A 23,217-nucleotide genomic window follows, 5' to 3' on the forward strand; every position below is an offset into this window, starting at 1 on the left:
AATGTGTTTATCGTCTAGGTACTGCACAAAACTATCTAATTTAGAGAAATAGTAAGAGCACCATTTAAACATTCCAGCCTATGGTCGTCATTGGGTATGCAATACAAAAACACAGCAGTAACCTAAAATGGTCGTCACACTTGCAACATGCCTTAAAGTGAAGCAGCACTTTTTTAGTCATTGATGAATTAGAGAGTTTTGGGACGGTTCATCGTTCATGATGTCCTACAGTTCAGAATTAAACAACGCCTTGAAATTCATTGACAGATGAAAGTTCAGTATTATTTTGTCGATACTGAACTTTTCGATTAGATCAGGCACACCAAGTAGTGATACCAGGCAAAATAATAAAGCTGTACTTCTGAAGGTAAATAATAGACATAAAATTATTGTTAAAAGGACAAATTGCTGCGAGAGCTAAAAAAAGGTAATTTCGAAAATTTTTGTTATAGGAGCACAAAGAAGGACAAAAGTAGTACACAATTTTTGAGGAGGACGTCTGGTCACCTTATTGACAAAGCACAGAATTACAGTATTATAATGTATCTATTACTCCAGCAATTGTACGAGTGGACTAGAAAGTTCTGGAACGGTGCTAGTTTTATAGCAAAGTAAAGCATAGCCATGTGCTGACTCTTTTGTAATGAACAAAAGCACTACATAAGAGAAGCAATATTAGATCATAATAATCATCTTCCACCTGCGGTTGATTCAAATAGGTGTGAACTTTTGCGTACAGATGCAACATACTCCAAGATCTGTACTTAACATCTGTTGTATTTGTTAGATCTTAACCATAGTGATTTTCACTTCTTTGGACTGCTTAAAGAGGCAATGAATGGAAAGAGGTGCAGCAAGCGGTGCATGAGAGATATTTTTCTATAACTATCCACGCTAGTGGCGACCTGTAAAAATTTGTAGTGGAGGGGCTGCAGCAATGTAAGTTGAAAGATTGAACAAAATATGTACTATACAATATATTATACTAGACAAAAATTATTAATCAAATTAAGTTGACCAAGTTACATACATAAAAATATTTAAAACAGGAACATTTATTTTATACTTGGAGGGCTGCAGCCCCGCAGCCCTTATGGATAAACCGCCACTGATCCATGCTTTTTATGTCAATGAGACAACATATAAAAATAATATCTTATAAATACACTATAATATTAAAAAGATTTCATTAGACTCATTTAAACAATTTTTAACAGGATAATAAAATTGGGTTGTACTTCAGAACGTGTTAGATTTTATACAAGTACTGAAATAAAATCTAATTGAATATTCAGAAAATTAAAAAATATGCTTTCATAGCACCTATGTTCTTTTATACTTAAAAAAATTCATAACTTTTTATGTATCTACATTTATTTATATTTTTTCTAAATAGTCTTATCTGCTATCTTGCATATAAAAATAAATTTATGTTATAATATTGTAAAGGCATTCATTCCTAGTATGTTCAAATTCTAAAAATGAAACAATAATTAGTTGCATTTTGTGGCATTGTGTAATATTTTGTGCAATTATGTGATCATGCATCTAATTCAACATTCACAAGAAAAAATATATAAATAACATAATTGAGAAGCATGCCAAATAAAAACGGTGAATGCAAATGTTCATCGCCAAATAGTCATGGTGGAATTTACATTTTTATTCTTTTGAAAATGGGAAAAGCATATGTGCATTTGTCAGTAAGTAGTAAATTTACAAAAAATGGATTTTAGTAGGATGAAAGCCGTATCATTAGATTTATTATCTGATAAACACGTTCTATACATACATTTACCATTGACGTATACGAGAAAAGTGCGGGTGTCCATACAATGTCAACTAAACCAACACAAATGTTCACATCACTCTTTATAATCTCTTGAAAATATACGATGAAAGAAATTTCGACACTCCGGCTCGCCATAATCGCTATGCACACGATACAACTTTAGCATTACGTTAGAGAGAATTTGGAAGATTTTCATAGTCAAATGCAGGGATGCAATTCCCAGTTTGTCTTTATAACAAAATTATGTAACCCTGCCGTAGATACTTGTCATTCATGCCGCAAAATAAACAAATAAAGGTGAGATAGATTGTGATTAAAAGAAGGGTGAGGTGGTTACCGATGCACACAACACGCGTTATTGCTCACCAAGGTTGCGCAGTATGCCATCTGAAAATGACAAGTATGAATTAACAAAAACGACAATCATCTTATCATCATTGCATTATGGCGCGATGAATCAAATTACACAGATCAACACATTTTGCACCTTATTTTTATACTAAAGTATATTTATATTCAACAGTCAGTGCACAAAAACATGGTTCCGGTCTTAGATTAATTGCTACTGGTATGTGAAAGTTTACCAATTGCTTTTTGCTCTTGAGGCTGTCGAGCCTATTATCTAATCATTTACCATTGTTATAGTTTTATATGTTTTAAATATTATAATTCTTGCTTTTTGTTCTCAGATTCAGTTTAATTCTATGTGTATTTGTATTTGTGCACTGCCTCTCGATAAAAATAGAGTATGGTATGTTTTTTTATACATATAAATAACATTTAATAAATTAATAACTCCTCTATTGAAAATATTAATACAAAGAAAACCTATTTACATTTTAAAAAATACTACAAAAAAATCGAAATGCTTATACAAAGGTTTCATTATATTGTAAAATCTAATTTATACATTTATAAATAGCTATGACATAAAGGATATGAAATTAACCACTTATTGAGTACAATTTTTTGATAAAACACAGTTTTTAATGTATATTAATAAAAAAAATCTTTTTTTATAAAATAAGGGGTAAAGTCACCCGTGCTTATCAATTCTATGTAAAAATAGATAAGACTAGTTTATTATTTTTATTTAATTGCTATATTCGTGTAGGGTCATGTTTCCCCTTCTATTATTTGACATTTACTATCAAAAGTAAAGTTGCTCAACATTTTGGGTATGTGGGATAAAAATCTTATTGTACGTGAGAAGTGGTTAATACATAGTAAAAATATGTTAATTGACATTTTTGTTATATATGTTGTAATATCCATTAGATTAAGCTTTGTGTACTCTTAAAAAATACACATGCCAAAATGTAGATCCAGAAAATAAGAACATGTTAACTATTTGAATCAAGTATGTAATTTATGGCAAGAATGTTTTAAATAATGGAGAATTTTTTTTCATAAATCTTTGGAGTAATTAGGTAAGACATACATGTTATGTAACCCTACAGAAAAATATTATTTTCTATTTTTTATGAAATATTGTATTTTTAATGTAAGATATTGTTAATGATTTAGCTGTAGAATTAGAATTACTGGAGTTTTCTTGACTGATGAAAATATATAAAGTAACATCCAAAAGTGTTTTTAACATATCTATTATCATCCCTACATCAGTTAACATGTTCTTGACTTCGAGTCTTTACATATTCAGCTTAAAAAACATTTCATTTGTTGACTTGTGTTATTTTATCATCACTGCATTATGGTATGACGACGAGACAGTATACAGTGCGAACATAACGATGTTTTGTGCATAAAATTAGTAAAACGTTATGTTAGTTTAACGAGATGATAAAGGGACCTGGCAATCGGGAGCAGTGTGATGTGCAGCTTGTGGGCACGGCGTGGGTGAGTTAGGCGAACAGAGAGCTTCGACCGCGTGTACTCCGGTAACTTTACCGCCAACTCCACAACACGCGCGTTCGCCTACTGAATAGTCACCTACGGGACATTCTAATTCCCAACAGTCTATTTCTCCCAACTGAAACAACAATTGCAATAGTTGTGTTAGGAATATAATAAATACACGTATGTGTACCGATATCTTCAACGAGCTTACCAAACATTCACACGTTTGACATTGGTATACCCATCTTTCGCCACTGTGGAAAATTACATGATGCAACTCTTGATGGTGGCAGTCGTTTCTAGCATCGCACTGTGGGCAGCAGTCTCGTGAGAGGCGAGGGCCCCTCGACGTCACTGCGGCCGGGTGCGATGAGCAAACACAGGGAGCGGCTGAACATGATAAAATACCCTCCTTGCAAGTGCAAAGATTGCACTTCTCTATCCATTCTCTACCGTGAGGGATCTCTTCACTTCCGTGCATGCAACCTATACATACATAAAGATTTGTATTAATACAAACAATATTCTAATATATACATTTATAAAATATTATTACACAGCTCAACTTATATCATGACATTTATACAAAGATATGAGTGATTTTAAAAAGAAACATGTAGAAACTATCATTATATGGCCTAAAGTATTTAAAATATTCGTTCTGAAGAACTGCCTTTAAATATATGTACAGGCAGTCCTCAACTTTCATATGTACATATTTCAAAAGTTAGATTTTTAATTTAGTGCCGGCTGTTTAGCAATATTGTAGAGAGAATAATTTAACATTTCAAGTATTATTGCTCTTAGACAATTCTCCTAGACACCTGGAAAGTAATATTGTGTTTCTTCCTCCTAATAAAACTTGCTTAATACAGCCCGTAGATCAAACAGTGATAACTATTTTTAAGCGGTACTATATGAGGAGAATAATGAACCAGGAAATCAAGACAATTGACAGAGAAGGAACGTTTACATTAAAGAAATTTTGGACCAAATATAATATTCGAGACACAATAAACAATATTGGAGACTCATGGGTAGAAATAAAATAATCAACAATGGAAGGGTTAATAATGGAAAATGTTTTTACATTGCTCTATACTCAAATTTCGTACACATTTTCAGGAACAATTCAACTAATGTATGAATGTCGAGGACTGACTAAATATATCTGATCATAATAAGAGGAATTAAATAAATACAAATATCATTAATCTACATACTTAATTTACAGTCAGATTGATTTCGTTGAGAACACAAACAACGAAAAGACCCATCAGTGTTTTCACATTGAGCAGATGGATGACAAGTGTGCAACCCTTCTTTGCATTCGTCTATATCTGAAATCATAACAAAGTTTCAATGAATCCAAAATATATGAATAACGTGACTGAATGAAAAAATTACCTTGACAAGTCGTGGTTTGAGCATCACCATGGAACATCGAACGATATCCAGACTTGCATTTGCAATAATACCACCCAGGCATATTTACACAGATGGCTGTGGAAGGGCAATGATGCGAGTTGGTTGTGCATTCGTCTAAATCCCTTTCACAATGTTGCCCAGTAAAACCTGGACGACACTCGCACTTCTCGGGCAATTGGCACGTACCAGCGTTCAGACATCCTTTACTGCATATCGCTAAAACAAACATCATAAAACATTTAAACTCCAACTATGCAAGAAAATAATTTCAGCTTTTTCTAAGTAAGGGGGAGGGGGTGGGGGGCAAAAATTAGCCAGTCAGGGGTTGTTTTTTAAAATTATTAGATTTCATTAAGATTCTTGGTATTTCATTGAATGACATCCACTTTTCTGACCAAATTCAAGGTTGTCCCTGTTTAGAATCCAACGTCATAAGCAATAAAATCGTGCCGTTGCCATCGCATTGAAAACGCTCGGTTATCTAGCCTTCATATTAAGACCTTTTATAATAATATTATTACTTACATTAAGTGAGAATCGAATGAAGCATATTTAAACCGAATTTTGACCAATAGGAGGGCGAAAAAAACAGTTATCCCTTCTCAGAAGTCAAAAATCCACGCCAAAAGCAATAAAATCGTCCCACGCTATCGCAGTGGGAACGCTCGGTAATCTAGCGTTTATACTACGACTCTTATAATAATATTACAAATTAAATAAGGAGCATATAAACAGAATTTTACCCAATAGGAGAGCGTAAAAACAATTATCACTTCTCAGAAGTCAAAAATTCACATCAAAAGTAATAAAATCGTGATGGCGATGGCACGATTTTATTGCTTTTGATGTGAATTTTTGAGTTCTAAAAAGTGTTTTTGCGCTCTTCTATTGACCAAAATTCGGGTTGAAAGTACTTTGATCAGCCCTCTTATGTTAGAAGTCCGTAGTAATATCGGTAGGGATAGCTATCATATTTTTAAATAGTATAATATCGAAGTGCAGACAAATTATGGAGCGAAATGTGAGATGCGACATCTGTCTGTACTTCTTTTCTCGGTTATTTTCACCTGAGAGATGAGTTGGCTTAGTTTGTATTTTAGACTTGACTAAATGAAAGTTCTGAAACTAGTGTTTGAACAGCAAATGGACGTTTCGCAACTGACATATTGAGTTTCCTACATTTTATAGCAGCATATAATTTCACTAGCGTCTATCAATTAAAATATATTTTCGTTAGTAGAAATATATATCTACTGGTGAAAATGTATTTGGACTTCACTAGTGAAAATATAACTTCACTGAAAAATTCACATTCCCTGTAACATTGCATGTAAATAAATAATGATAATGGTTTAGAATCAGGGTTGTCATTTCAACTTTTTTCAGGGGGAGGGGCAAAGTTGGTCAGTCAGTGGTCGTTTTTTTAATATTCCGATTTCGTTAAGATTAATAGTGTTTCATTAAATTACATGCATCTTTCTGGATATATTCAAAGGGGGGGGGGGGGGGTAAATGCAACTGAGTCACATATACATATACAATTTATATTATACTTACGTTTGCAAGTATAACCGTCACCGCGATAGCCTTGCATACATTGACAAGAATATGAACCAGCCGTATTTATGCAGTGAGCGAACGGAGAGCAACGGTGGTCGCCTGATACGCACTCGTCGATTTCTACGCAGTTGTACTTGTCCGAACGAGCGTATCCTTCGTCGCATTCGCACACATATGAGCCCACAACGTTTGTACAATGCGTGTGAAGATGACAGTGGTGGCCCCATAGGCCCCCCGGAGACGAGCATTCATCAACATCTGCAAATAATAGAAATATTTGTAATTTTTCTTTTATATGTTTCTTCTATGCAGTTGGACGATTGCAAGAAAATAGTTATTTTAACCAATAGTTGTAATGTTAAATACAGCCCATGTAAAACTCCTTTAATGGATAGGAAAAGTATGTCTTCAGTATAATCTTTTATAAGTCAAACCATTGTGGTTGCTTACAGAATGTCGACAAAAGATACAGATAAGTAGCTTTTGTAATGGATTATTGTAACGCTAATGTTTTTCAAAAGTCTGCCTAGCTCTTATTCATTTAGTAGCAAATTAAATTTTTAGATGTTCCATAATCACTATTTATCTTGTGTTTTGTTTAGAAAAATCACTCTTTACACATATTAATGTGATACTTAATAATTGGTCATTCGAATCTTGAGTTTATATTATATGCATAAAAATTCAAGCAACAACATGAAGCAAGGGATAAGTTTTTATCGAATTATATAAAAAATTCATGTAATTATAAGAAAATAATTTTATAAGTCACGGTCGGATTTCGAATTATAAAATAATAATATAAAAACCTTACCATTACATGTTATACCGTCTCCATCAAAACCTTGATTGCATTTGCACGTATATTTTGTATTGAGGTTCATGCAAGTGGCATTCTTACTGCATCGATGACCAAGATTACAATAATCGACCCCTGTAACATTGATTTACAACCAATAGAAAATAATCCTCAAAAATAAGATTATTTCATAACAAAAATAAATACAAACCAGGACAAAATTTACAACACTCTCCTGAAACTACAAACTGCTCCAATTCACTGCACGTCAATGATGGACATTGTTCTACGGGATTAATTGTTGAACAATTCAGTATACCGTCTTTGCATTCGCATACCACGCACTGTCTTAATGGGGTTACTTCTCCATGTTCGTAAAAGATGCCTTTCGAATAACAGTTGCCTGTAGAAATACACATAAAAAAGTAATGTTATGAATATAATAGAAGCTTGTATAATCATCGCTCAAGAGATTAAGACCAAAATACATAAAGAAGATCTAAGTATTGTTGATTACTTATTAGAAACAGTAATGAATATTATCATCTAAATATAGTTATGTATCTTAAATATTTTGTATATAAAGTTGTAATCGAGGACAAGCTTGACTAATGCAGTAAAGCTTAATATAGTAGTTAAGTAGGCTATAATCACATTTGATTGATCGTTTCATTTTTTATAAGCATTTATGGATTTCTTGAACAACATTGGATGATGAATGATTGTTGCATGTCTGGAGAAAAAAATTATGAATTATTTGTATCTAGATGAAAGTAACATGAAAAAAAATATTCTTATCTGTATCGTGCCAACTGTTCGGCATAGACATTTTTCAGTTATGTTTTGCGGATGTTTTTGATATGATAAAAATAGACAAATTAAACAAAAAAAATTCAGTGCTCTGTTAATTCTTTTTCATAGGTCAACGATTTTTTACTGTTGAACAAATAAACTACGGCAAAAATATTGTATTCTACGGTATGTCAACTCATATAATCAGTGTCACAAAAGATGGGTATAAAAGGACCACCTCCAAAACCCAAAATCAATTGAACACAAAGTAGCAGTTAGTTAGAGGGGTATTAGTTAGGTCAAATAAGAGTTTTATCAGAAAAAGACGTTTTATAATTCCCACTATATAAAAGTATACAATTTTCTAAAAAAATATTTTGATCTTAAACTTTGAGCGATATCATGTATGTTATAGATTGGACGCATACGAAGACATTTGGGACAACACTCGTCTGAACGATGCACAGGATTCTTGCATTCTATCAGAGGACACTCCACTGGTCTGCATGTGATCTTGCCATGCTGTAAAAAACATATATTGTATTATAAATTAAAATGTAACTATCTTCTTATTGAAACAAGCTCATACCACACAACTACACAGATTGCAATCTTTCTTCCACGTTTCGCCATCAGCACGAATGCTGTTGTTAAAAAAGCAAGACTTTGTACAATCGCATTGTTCCACTTTGCTAATTCTCTTCTCCAGTTCTATGTACTGCAATTGAAACAATAATTATATAATATTATTATTATTATTATTATTTAAAAAATTTGCTTACCATTGAACTCAATTGATGATTGGTAGCAGTCAGTTCGCGTACGTTCGCTTCGAGTAAAGCGAATTCACCACACGTCGGACATTCGGGGTTGAGATCCGGACATTGCGATAAATATCCATGAGGACCGCTCACAATTTTAACGTTTTGAAGAGAACCCTGCAAAAAAGTTACAATTAGATTTTATTAAAAAATTACATGTGTGAAAAAAGTTACTTCCAGAAATATGTGATAAAAGTTAAAACACTGCTTTATTATTATGTATATAGTTTGAAGAGTGCCTGATACGCATATAAAATAGCCGCCATATTTAAAACAAGCGCTCGGTCATTCGTATTTTGGAGTAGTTAAGAGGTGAAACCCAGGGAAGTCAATTCAGTTTTTTCCAGGGGGGGGGGGGAAATTGGCCAGTTTGGGGTCGTTTTTTTAATATTTCAATTTCATTAAGTTACGTGGTATTTCATTAAATGACATGGAATTTTTTGATATCAAGTAAGTCGACTTACACCTTTTTTCTGCACATGGATTCATTTATATTTAACATATTTCGTATTGTAAAAAAGCAAACCTTGAACATGAAATGCGTTTTGTTGCTTCGTTGTCCCAACCATAACGTTAGTTGCGGTATTGAAAAATTAGTATCCGGTAATGCAATCGAATGCTTATACAGCTCATGGCAGTCCACCCTGACTTGAATTTGCGTTCCTGAGACGGTCACGGCTAGATGATGCCACGTACCGTCTGCCAATCGGTAGGGAAACGTCTCCATCCGAGTGTTCTCGGAGCCCACCGGCAGGTAGTGTAGTCTTATCTCGTTTCTTCTTGCGCTCGACTGCAACTCTAGATACCTGAAACACATAATCGGTTAGAATTAAATCTACTCACTGCGTTAAATATCCTGTTCCGAGGTACATGTCACAGAATCATCGCAGCTCACAGAACAAAATATTACAACACAGGGATTAATTCACAGTCAAATGTTACAAAGCGAAGGTGAAACCGATGTAAAAATAATACAATATCGAAAACCTTGTGCGAGCATGTTCGGTGTAAGTTATGTCTGTATATGATCAATAGTAAAGTATGAGGTCTACATCTCAATTCGCAACGTTAAATAGACATATACATAGGGGATGCTCATGTACCTCGGAACGTTACGGCACCTCTGATTAAAAGAAAAGTGTAATTTTCTCAATAACGAGCTATACAAAAAAATGGATGTTTAAAAACGATTCGTTCGTTATAAAAACCAGAGTTATACTAATATACACATATATATATTTATATATATTTAAAGTAAACACATATGTGTATAATTATTAATTGTACATAAATATATATACATATGTATACATGTACATATAAATATACATAAACACTTACATATGAATATATATACATACATAGATACATATAATATGAACACAGAAATAAAACTGTAACAGCAAAATAATTTTAAAACAATTTGCTTACATTACTTTAAGCGTGAACTGTATATCGTTATAGAGTGGGTTTTCATGTTACTTGGAATGCAGTTAACACGCATAATAACTCAATATGGTAACCTCCTTTATCGATATATTAATCAATTACTTATTAAACGAGAGTAAATACAACGAACAATTCCCTTATTGAAAGTTGGTCGTTTGACGACTGAATTGAGTACTTCCGATAATAGTAAAGAGTGACGATTTATATTTTAAGTTCTGAAAAGTGTGTAAAATGAAAACAATATGTGAAAATAAACACGTGATTAGACAATAAATTACAATACACAACAAACATTGATGACAATTGTCGCGAAAAGATCACATCACATATATAAACTAAGATAACAAATAATTTCCACAAAACATTGAGGTTAATGAAGAAATAATATTCAATATCATGGATGAGTGACAAATAAAAATAAAACATACATATAGGATCAAGGCAAGAGGAATATACGAGTCGCTCATGCATTGTTTTAAGCTTGAGTCGTTCAACAACATCGATACTTAGAAGAAAGTGTCATACCTAGAGAGATTTTAAAATATATTTTAAATATTTTGGTGCCATTATCATAAAATTATTATAATGATTCAGTATTATAATAATAATAAATACAATGAACAATTTTGTGCCTTCTACATAATGTAAATAGGAAAGACATACATCATTCTGGAAATGAACACAATAAATTATGTTAGCTCAACTAGTATTTTATGTAATTTTTCTCATGCAATTAAACTTTTTTATGTATTGAACCTAAACTATTCAAAAAGCCATCACCAAAGATGTTTTTAGTGAAATACAGTTAGTCCTTATGTACTACTGATAAATATTTAACTTAAAATGGCAATCACAATTGCAATTCATCAAAGAATGAAATCGAAACTGAAACTAGAGTTAATTACGGCGGCTGAAGACATTGTGCAATAGCTACACTTTGGGGGATGAATCACAGATAAGTACATCACTACATCCATAATATTCTACAGTTCAACAAAGTTGCAAGGTAGGTACCATACCAATTGACGGATGAAATTCAGTATTATGATATACATATGTCTATCACTTTAGCAAGTGCATGACTTAAACAGCGTGCGTTCTGTAATGACTGCATACTGCAGCAAATATAGTTTCACTTTTGGGGATTTACGAAAAGCAAATCATATTGTCCATGATATTCTGTAATTTCAAAAAGCTACAAGGCAGGTACACAAGTTGACTCTACAATTGAAAGATGAATGTTCGATATTGTGATATATGATTTTCACTCCAGAAAGTGTATGAGTTGCGTGCATTATTTTGATCAGCATACATATATCATCAATGATGTTCCACATCAGCTATTTTACAGCGCTTTGAAGTAGAAGGTATTTCACTACTGCCTGCTCAAACCAAAGAAATTTGTAAGAAAAATTATGTTTAATCTCTTTTGAGATTAGGAAAGAGCTGCAACAGGTGGTGCATAAATCAAAAGATTAAAAGTTATCAATGCACATTTTAAACATTAGAAAACATGTATTGAACTTTGAGGCAGCTATATAGAAAAATGATCAATGAACTCCTCTTAAAATCATTATTGTATTTTATTCTTACTCGAAATTTTTGGTAACCCTAATTATTTGAAGATTTGCTCAGTTGCAATTCAGGATTCTAAGGACCCATACAATAAGTATTTTGGGTTTTGTTTCGGAGCTTGCTTTCTGAACAATAAAATTTAAATCATTTGATCGACGACGAGTAAGCCTATATTTGTCTGTTCTTTCAGAAGTATATCCCTCTGATCTATGTATAAAAATATAGCAAGAATGGCTTTGTTTCAATAATTACATGTATATTTGCGTTAAATCTTAATAACGTCCTAGTCCTAGGTACGACACCTTTTCTTTTGTATTTTTCATAATCTGACATATAAAATAATGCATATTACATATTGAAAATAAAAGGTAAAATAAATTAAAACAGGAAACATATCGAACAGTAAAATTCATGCAAAAGTAAAGGTTAATTATTGTGTATATTAATAATAATAATGGATTAAGGAGGACCATTCCGAGGTACAGATCATTCCAAGATACATGATTCTCCCCTATATATATATAAAAAATGTCAATGTTTTGAATGGTATACCACTAGCACCACTATTGCATCCATTGTATGTGGAAACATGGCGAGTGGATCGCGGCACCTACAAGTATAGCTTGCCAATACGCTACGTTGAGATGTAGAACTCATCGCCGTCAGCATTATTACTATTGATCCCCACCTGAAACTATAATTATTATTATAAACAAATAGTGTAAAATTAAACTATTTAATGTTACATTAGACATATTTGCTTTGTATATGAAGATAAGACTATTTCAGGTGTGTCAAGTTTACTTAAAGAAAATATGAAAAAAATATAGTAATTTTTAATTTAATTTTTGTTTTATTACTCCTCTAATATATTTTAAAATTTAAATATGTTTTATTGAGCAATAATCAAGTTTGTTGTATATTTTAATGTATATGCAAAAACAATATGATTCACATAAATAGTAGAAATTACAGTAGTTATGAAACTATATAAAGTAATGACATAAATTTGATAGATTATAAATATAAAATAGTAAAAGTAGTGTTCTTCGTCATTGTTATGTGTTTCATAGCAACCAGTAAAGAATTAAGGCGAAATATTCTGTGCCTCTTTGTTACATTGAGGTTTTAAACTTGGCTAAATTTATTCAGCAATAAAAGTAATTAATATTTTGTTTCCCCCATAGATGTCTATATATTATTAAAAATAATTAATTTGTATATTTATAGTAAATCATACACTAAGATACCACAATATTTGATATTGTAAAATACAATAATATTATTCTCACGCGTCATAACCAAAAGACGGATCTAAAACATTTTTTTAAAGATAACAATAATGTTTTTTAAATTTAATAATGTATGTATTATATGAATATAAATTATACTATTCATAGAAAGCTTTCAGTTAATTTATACTACTTTTATAAATTCTTCGTTGATTTTTTTTAATAAATATGATATGGAGCTCGGATTTTTCCGGACATGATTTTTTCGAACACTGATTATTATCTATATTCAAAATGTCATTTTTTCAAAAATAAAGTCGAATTAATTAATTCGTGCCAAAAGTAGCAAAAGGCGATTTTTTGGCAAATAAAGGGTTAATTTTAAAAATGCATTTGATTTGTAATATGTTCAATCGTGATATAAACAAAGTCACGTGTAGTAAATGTGACAATCGGTTCTTATTCAAGCAGTTTGTAACTAGACAGATGCAACAGGTGCATAAGCAAAGGGCCCAGTACAATAGGAGCCCTGAAACGAAACACAATTTTTATTTTATTCTAATAAACAGAGAAGAAAAAAAATTACGGTGTTTTTAAAATCTATTATCTAAAATAGATCAATATTATGAGCAACAGAAAATTGAAAAAGGAGTTCACATGTGAAATTCAAAGCTTGAAGCCGTGACAATAATATGAAATAATAAAACTGTAACTTTGCTTGATATTTCACAATTTTATGGCTTTAAATTATTTGTCTGAAATTTCCCAACTAATCTCGTTTTATATTTTAATTAAGATCAAACAAGAACGATTATTACTTTTTAAATGATTTCGATTGAATATGTCGGGATCTTCCGTAATCGTTGGACAGCGTTTATTTATGAATACCACATCTAATATATGGCTTTTTAGACAACGGTTAAACTTGAAAGCTGAACGACGATGCGTCTCTACTCATGGTTTGCTTTTACTACTTTCGGCCAATGTGTGCGTGTGCCTTATGAGTTATATTACCTGTTGGCTCCATGTGAAAATGATAAAATGGCTCCAGAATTTGCTTGGTCTTGCCGCAATGCGGCTAAAAATGTAAACTCCGACGATTTCCGAAGTAGGTCTGCGGCTTTCGAATACGCCGCTGATGGTAGCTGGATATCCCGATTCTCTCCTAGAATCACAAAACGATAAATATCAATAATTATCATCTGTCTGGCGATACCCGTCTGCGTAGTCGATTCGAGGAATTGGCGAAACAAGAAAAAGTGGAGGAGAGATTTATAAATTTCCAATTTTCTAAATGGGGGAAGGAAAGGCGAGGCACCGCTGGGAGGGTCAAAACCGCAATATACTTCCGAATTTATAAGGCATCCAGACATAATTCAATATATACGAGTCTAGACGCAGGCAATTAAAAATGCACTCAATATGCGGTATATAACCGATCCAATGATTCATATTTAATGGCAAACGAATTTTGCCATTATAAAATGAGTTGGATGTGGTTTTGGCAAGATTATTACACCTTTAACCCTTTCACCGCGGATGGCTTCTATAGAAGTCATCAAGAAAATCGCTAGTACTCATTGGACACCTAAAGGTCCCATAAACCTTTGAGCCTAATAATATGGTTATTTAATATAATTAAAGGCTGTATTTGATTATTTTTTTAAGACAAATTAATTAAATATTTACAAATAATTTATCAGTAAAGCAAGTATTGTATATTTATTTTCAGAAAGAGATACTGACGCGTGAAGATAAATAACTATTTACTCACTAATTAGTCGCTGGCATTTAGAGGGCTAAGTCTAATGTAACTGCAGAGTGAGAGCTCTTGACAACCCTCAACGATAACCGACGCTAGAGATGAATAATTATTCGCACAAGAAATAGTTTTTTAGCCAGGAGCGTTCCAATGGCGTTGAACTTATTATTCTGCTAAATTGATTAGAATAAACCCACACGCGAATTGTCAAAGCTGCTAAAGATCAAGCATACAAAAGGCTTGTTTAAAAGATAATAAAATCATAATTTTATAATAAAAATATATTAATGCATTTGACAATTCCCATATCATTAGAACTGTCATATATTCGAATATCGAACTGGAGAGTTCCAAACAAAGTTTCAATATGGGCATATGGCAGAGATGCTTTCGGGGCGACGGACGGTGTTGCTGGCATACGCTATTAATTGATATTTACTCAGCCGGGTGGATTAAATTGCCCGGAAAATAATCACCACAAAGGGATAGGGTGGGTCCAGACAAACGGGCAAAGTTTATTGTCCGCGAGACTTCGCAGGAAGTGGACTGGGGCGCCAAATTTGAATTCTCGAGTGTTAATTGGCCTTTGGTGTGATCGATGGCGGAGCGTTGTTGTTGTTTTACGCAAATTTTGGCGAACATAATGGAGAATACGACCTTTGGGTCTGAAACGGGAGAAACGCTTTGACCTCGAAGGTTGTTTTTGGTAGCGACGATGTAAAAAATAAACGTTATTCACACTTAACTGGTGTACTTTTGAGTCCTTTGAATACCCAAGGGTACAATAGGATAAAGTTGCAATAACTGTTAAAACTCACGTCTATGAATTAATCTATACAATTTAATTTGCAAGATAAGAATAACTAGCATATAAAGATAATTTTAACAACCGTTTAGGGTAATTGTTCAACGGATAATATTACCATTACGACCCATTAGCTTGAACGAGTTGACGATAAAAAAATAAACGGTTGTTAGAGTTCAATATAAAGCTATTAATCGTTCATCAGTTTTATCGTTAGATCTTGCAAATGTACTTTGTTCGTATAGTTCAGTCATTCAGTTTATATAAAATTATTGTAAATTACAAGAAATGTGTGTTGTGATAAAATATTGTATTCTATCTAAACGCAAACATCACAACGACAAAGGCCTTTGATTGATTACTTGGCTTCGCTCCAACTAGGTAGACAAAGTTTTTTACAGAATAACTGGGTCAAACAAACAGTCAAGTAATTGTTTAAATTTGCGTCATAAATTAAAGGTCGATTAAAATATCATAGTCATTTATGTATGACTGTATATTTAATTGACGTCAGGTAGACGAAAGTTTAAGTTAGGGGTGGCATTTTTTGACACATTTATTTTACTAAGCACTTAATTATTTTTTATTACAAATCTGACTTGACACGTTTCTTTAATGTGTTATGATGGCCATTGAACAAATAATAATTATACAATTAAACATTAAAAAAACAATTATTGCGTACAACTAAAATAGTTGAACACCATTTTATATATTATTGCCAAAAACATCATTGTGTGTAATGCTTGTTTGACTAAAAAAAACAGGAATGTTTGTTTGATTACAAAACTATACAGATATAAGACTCTGACTGAAGCTCCTCAGGAAAGTTTTCTCGGAGCCATTCTCTATATTTTAAGATCGGCTAAAATTAATGTTTTTATTTTCAACATCGCCAAGGCTGCTGTTAGCGACTTGCGCCTTTGTATAAAACGTATAAATAACAATTGATAATCGATGTAAAACTTGACTAATATTGTGTTGGTACTAACGAATAAAAAATATCCGTTAAAAGCCTCTCGGTTTTTAACGGATAGCTACACAAAAGGATAGTAAAGATACGCTCTTAATAACAAAATAATTAAAGTGATGGTAAATTAAAAGAGTCATTATCTTCGTGGTTTGAGTATTTATCGACAAACTTTCATCACGGAAAAAATATCATGGATTTTTATTGTCCTCAGATCAGAAAGCTCAAGAAAGATGCAGCTATCATAAGTAAGGTGAACGGTATTGAATCTTGTGCCTAATCTTTACATACTTTTTTATTTATTAAATACCTTTATTGCAACATACACTCCATTAAACTAGGCTTAATTAGTTAAAAACACGCTATTTTAGCATTCTTTAAATTAAGTACCTTTACCATAATCTATAGGTAATAGACTTTAATATTCGACCAGAAAGCAGCTGTACGTATAGAGGTCAAATTGTTTATTAAATATTGATGATTTAAATAAAAAAACAAGGAGGAAGATTTAGTAGCAAATTAATTTTTTTAAATAAATTAAAAAAATATTTACATTTTTTAATTAGTAAATATTATTGTACTAGCTTAATTTATCAGTAAAACAAATATTTTATATTTATTTTTAGAGAGAGATACTGACGCGTGAAGAGAAATAACGGTGACACACTAATCAGCCGCTGGCGTTTAAAGGGTTAAGAAAATATGAATAAACAAAGTTAGCCGTTTTGCGATTGTTTTCATATAAAAGAAGGTTACTTTATTATAATAATTGTGAAAAATAAAATAATAATTAGCAGATTATATTATATCTCAAAAATTAAAGCTAATAGAAAAATATGATTTTTAATCCATTTTTGAAGTGAAACATTTTTATTTTATTATAAAAATTAATATTTAATATGAAAATTAATGGCGACCCCAATCTAATGCAAGCAACACTAGCTGACCATGGGAAAAGCAAGGTGATTCCAAATTTACACCAGCTACTTTAAAATATTGTCCCTGAGATATATGTATTTGTGTTAATCGTGAAGGCAGGTTGAAACTCTGCAGAACTCCTGAAGGTAACCTTAAATCATAAATTACCATGGCAAATTTGAAAGGGTTTTTCTATTATATGATATCCTTTGGAATCATGTAAGTGAATATCCTAATTTTTCATAAAATTATGCCTTTTAGATTGATAAATGTACCACATATGGTTTAATTATTTTTCGATTAAACCAAGTAATATTTTATGTACAAAAAGATTCATCAAAAACCACTAAGGGTCGAACATCTGCACCCCTTTAATTATCACTATTTTCACTGCGTAGAAAAAATATTTATTTAAAATTCAATAAAGACCAATGTTGCGGGTGCGCCACAATGGACACGTTCTAATTTGTCGCTCGCGTTGGGCTTCCTTTCAACTGAGGGGTTAGTTTCGGCTATATGTTATACGAGGGATGATCCCACACGTATCCATCTTTCATCCAGAGCTCGCGGTCACACCCCCGAAGAATGCAATCGCCGAAAAGTCCATTGTCGAGATGAACCTTCCGGGGGGCGGCACGCCCCTGCGTATTAAGGCATTAAACAAATATCAGAACGAGAACCACCCTCCCGCTACCGTGACACCCTTGCGATATTTTAATGGGGTAAAAATTGAATCGTCATTTGGGGTAAAAATTCAAATGAGACGCTGATCATTTACTGATCGTGATTTATGAATCGTATTTTTTTCGTAAATTTAATTACACATTAAATGATAAAATATTTATTAATTGATAATAGAATTAGGTTAGTTATAATCATATACATATATAATTGTTGATAAATACCTCCAAGGGTGATCGCAAGCCGCATTGGCTCCGGCCCTACGGTGGTTGACAACCCCTTCCAAGTTGTGTTTTGCAGCGACAGGGCCCCTAATAAATCGAACTCAGCGGCTGTAAAAAGTAAAACGTAATTGTTATATGAACAGTTATAAATAAATATTTTTTTAATAGATGTTATTGGAAAAGAAACAACGGACATTCGAGAGCTTTCACAAAAGTTAGGCTTTGATAATAACTTAAAATACAAAGACAAATAAAAGTGCCGTTGTAACCTGATAGTCATAAGTCCAATTCATCACAACGATGTAAATCCGTACTAACTGGGTAAGCCAATCAGAAATAATAAATACCTACAAGTAAGTTTTAACTACCAAACTTTTCAGTCTGGGAATCGGTGACATCTAAATTATTGTGTATTTTAATTTATATTGACGTGGCTTGAACCCGCTACCTCTGGTTTACTATATCTTACGGAATATGCTATTTAAACATTAGAATTATTTTATTATAGTTATTGTTTAACTTCGCCTCCGGTACACAAATTTGAGAGAAAGCGTAACTTCTAGGTGGCTATTTATGGGCGATCATTTGATAATTTCAAAGGATACGCACAACTGTTTCTAGGCGTGTGTCTCGAAGCTTGTGGCTAATTTGATAAATAACGGTAAGTATGTAAATGTATGTATTACTACATATGCACCTGCCAGATAAATTATATTTTCACCAGTAAAAATATGTGCTACCGGTGAAAATATATATATAGTTATTATGCACTTAATCAAATACCCTACAATAGCCGACCGGTATGGTCACACGTAGACACATACAACGGCGCGGCACTAATCCTAAAAAATATTATAATTATTTTTTGTTTTTTTTTTATATGATAATAAATAAATAAAATAATTAAAAATAAATTAAAATTTTAAGATTATCTTATCGAAGTCAAAGTCGTGCCTTGCGAAAAAGTATGAGAGTCGGTGTTTCAAACGATTCCACAGCCCTGGTTTTTTTTATCAAGAGGACAAAAACGAATATAAGCAAAATTCGTGCGATTAAATTTAATATAAAGCAAGAATTGTAATAAGTAAAATCCATATAATTTGGGTAAGACGCTTAAGAATTTTATTTTTTGTAACACTAACTACACTTTTTAGATTCAAAGGCCCATCATTTTGCAGAAGACATTTTTTAATGTTTTGAAACCAAAATGAAAGAGGCGATAATTTAATATTCTTAAGAACAAAAAAAATACTATCCTGTGTACTTACACGTATCAGTGTATCCCTCGCGGTGAGCGACCATTTACATGGCAGAAATTTAAAAGTAAGTTTTATTTATTTTAAAGCACAAATTATGCACCGAGTCTTAAAAATCTGTTCTGTACTAAAATTTTTCAATCAATTTATAATTTCTAAGCGGTTTCAGTTTTTTTAAGTAATATATATATAATATTTTTAATAACATGTAAAATAGTGTTATGGTGCAGTTAAAAAGAAGTTCTTTCTCTCTTCTTAAATAAAACAAATAAACATCAGATCTTTTAAGAAATCGACAATGATGTACAGATTTAGTTTTGATAATGTGAAACATTCAATCTGAATCATCCATTTGATATGTTTATCTTGCGTTTACTAATGACTATTAAAATAATCATCAACAATCTGTTGTTTGCAATTCACATACTCAAAAGTACATACAAGGATCAATTCTTGGTTTACTGCTGTATATTTTTCTTATATTACAATTTACTCGAACTTAATATATTCTGACGATTTGAAAAATTGTAAAAACATCAAAGTTATCTTTAGTAATTCAGAATTGAACAAGTTTCATTCGTTGCGTTGAAGTAAGTTGTTAAAAACTAATAGATTTGTGTTTCTAATTTTTTTTCAAAATTGGAGTTTTCATTTGCGTAAGCAAACAAAATATATGTTTTGCGTATTTGCGCAGATATCTATTAACAATACTATTAATAGTGCCAGACCCTACTTTAACAAAAAATTCCACCGAGCAGTTCAAAACACAGTATCCTTAAATGCTAAAATATTCCAATTTTTAATTTATCGCTACAAACGTCAAAGAGTAGATAAAAACAAAGAGTCTAGTTCCGCTCTAAGCCACCTGCATTGCTCAAATGATCGAGGAATAGGGAAGAGGTGTTGGACTTTCTCTCATACTCGATAACAAAACTACCACTTTGCTTTTAAAATAGATACAGATACAAAAACATATAAATAAATATAAGCACATGGATATTGATTCGCCATAAATTAAATATTTATAATAGGTATTGAAAGTTGTAAAACTGTTGACCAGTATAATTTTAAACACACGTACGTTCCAAAGCATTCAGTCAGTAAATATTATTGACATTAACTACCACATAATACGGATCTTCAACTCTTTAATCGTTGTTGACTCAGGTCAGCGGCAGTCTTTGTATTTGCATATAAACGTCACACATGACGATCGATCTAGTTATAATTTTGCGATACAATTGGGGATGCCGATAATAAAATTGACTCACCTATGTATTGTATCCATCTAGATAATAATGTTTGTCCTTTGATCGTTGGCATAAGCCAGTCTCAGCTGTTTCGCTTATTATTATTATATTTCATTAGCCAGACGATTGCTAGACGATCGGAATATCGCCTATTGATTTAGTCAATGATGAAAAGAAGGATTCTCTATTATATGCACGTGTTTAAACAAAGGCGTAAACAGAACACAATTAACATCTTTATTATTGCTCCACATAATATAATTATTAATACTAAATTGCTAACTACAACTCTTTGATCATAAAATATCAAGTATTCATAAAAAGCACCATAAAAAACTCCATCGTCTAAATAAATTATTAGTGCACTTGTAAGAGTATCTAACACTTCATTAATATATGTTTACATTACATTATATACATATTAAAAACAGCAAAGACGCTTCATTAATATAATATTTATAATCTAAGGAATACAGACATTGCTACAAAAATATCACATGAAACTAAGTACTATTAGAGTTATGAATATAGTAATTGAAAAAAAAGACAAGGACATTAATAGTAAAATATAAAACAGCAATTTGTGATCATTTTACTTATACATACATGCAATTGTGTATATGTATTTAAGAGCCATAGGGTGTCTATGGTGCATTAACCCCATTTTTCGCATCGCTAGAGCTCGTTTGATACGAAGATTATGGAAATAGACCAATCAGGAGAAGCTACCACACAAAATAACGTAACAGATGTCCGAAGCGGCAATGGAACTCGGGTACAATATGCCGTTTTTACTATCAACAACAACAACAATAAAAAAACATAAAGTAAAATTGAGTAAATAAAAAGGGAAGCAGTGCAGTCGGTGCGTTCAAATCCAACGCAGATTTAGGATAATTCCGGCAAAGTAGTCATAAAAGCTGCAGATTTAGGGTAATAATCAGCGGAGGGTTGCGAAATAACACCGTGCAGAGACTAAGGGATTTCCTGGTCCATTTAGTTTAACAGCTTTTACCCCCTTTTTCAATTTTGTTCGAAATCCGACAGATAATTTATTTTAATTAAGTAAAGTGATAATGAATACAAGTTGCGACAGAACTTTGTAATATTTTTTTACGCTACAAATTCGAGTATAAAATACACATCTATTGAATAGAAACAGTCCTTTGAAATATGGCGTTAGAGTTATTATTTAACCCTTTTATTGCCTTCTTGAGATCACTACATAGACAATGAAAATCTGCTGTTTTTTAAATTAACTAATATATAAATATTTAGGTGGGTTTCTTATAGAGCGGGTTTAAAAATGAGTATATCCCTCTCACTAATGACGTCACGCGCGAGTTGTTAGTACATATTGGTTCAATCCGATCTTCGGAGACGAGACGCAGATAACAGTTTAAATATAAATACAGTCATACCTCGATTTGTGCGGTAGATAAGTTCCGCAAAATTTCGCATTAATTTTTATTTAATATTTCGCATTTTTTAAATATTTTTTATACAGACCGCAAATGATCTTACTGAAATTTAACAGTATTTTATTGACCGGATTAAAGCAAAACCGCGTAAAACAGGCATCCTCTCATCAATGACGTCACGCGTGAGCCCTCTGGTCTTGTAAGTATTGGTTTAATCTGATATTCAGCGACGAGTGGATTCTACGACAGGCAGACAATACTCTAAGAAATAATTAATCATAGCAATAACTTTGCCTTCTATAAAAATAAAAGCACCACTATTTATGAGTAAATAAAATTGTACTTTAACTTTTAAAAACAGTGATTACAAAATTACAGGAGCTGTTTTAAAATGTTTGTAATGAGATGTATTTGAGATTCGTCCATAAAATATTAGAATATAATAGCTCTATTTATTAATTATTAAAAAAATATTCAAGGCCCCTAGAAAAAAAGGAAATGTAAGCACTGATTTATTATAGTAAAATATATTATATTGACCTTTAGGAAGATAGTTTCAATGGAGCAGAAAAATTCACTTGGATTAGGTTTAGTGACATTTAAGGTTAATGCATAAATCTTT

At 32.0% G+C, this 23,217-nt stretch overlaps 1 protein-coding gene across 6 annotated transcripts in view; it reads right to left on the minus strand.

The window, feature by feature from the left end:
* LOC148227090 (protein kinase C-binding protein NELL2-like) overlaps positions 1-23,217 on the minus strand; it is an 82,046-nt gene that overhangs the window by 5,031 nt on the left and 53,798 nt on the right. The window contains exons 2-15 of one of the 6 annotated variants that reach the window (XR_015812023.1): positions 18,669-18,776; positions 14,323-14,473; positions 9,579-9,858; positions 9,014-9,169; positions 8,821-8,949; positions 8,660-8,753; positions 7,651-7,842; positions 7,455-7,574; positions 6,638-6,898; positions 5,060-5,296; positions 4,876-4,992; positions 3,864-4,138; positions 3,606-3,785; positions 1,793-2,179 (exon numbers count right to left, since the gene is read on the minus strand). Coding sequence is in view for 5 of the 6 variants with exons in the window: in XM_088202512.1 (XP_088058638.1) it covers positions 2,130-2,179; positions 3,606-3,785; positions 3,864-4,138; positions 4,876-4,992; positions 5,060-5,296; positions 6,638-6,898; positions 7,455-7,574; positions 7,651-7,842; positions 8,660-8,753; positions 8,821-8,949; positions 9,014-9,169; positions 9,579-9,858; positions 14,323-14,473; positions 18,669-18,776 (2,350 nt within the window). In the remaining variant the exon portion in view is untranslated. Of the gene's footprint in view, positions 1-1,792; positions 2,180-3,605; positions 3,786-3,863; positions 4,139-4,875; positions 4,993-5,059; positions 5,297-6,637; positions 6,899-7,454; positions 7,575-7,650; positions 7,843-8,659; positions 8,754-8,820; positions 8,950-9,013; positions 9,170-9,578; positions 9,859-12,628; positions 12,765-14,322; positions 14,474-18,668; positions 18,777-23,217 lie in introns of those variants that run through there. The other 5 variants (XM_088202514.1, XM_088202515.1, XM_088202512.1 and 2 more) reach the window with 5 other exon arrangements.

Source organism: Plectrocnemia conspersa, unplaced genomic scaffold (genome assembly GCF_051122295.1).
Source record: "Plectrocnemia conspersa isolate PC_06_02 unplaced genomic scaffold, ASM5112229v1 ptg000013l, whole genome shotgun sequence".
NCBI lineage: Eukaryota > Metazoa > Arthropoda > Insecta > Trichoptera > Polycentropodidae > Plectrocnemia > Plectrocnemia conspersa.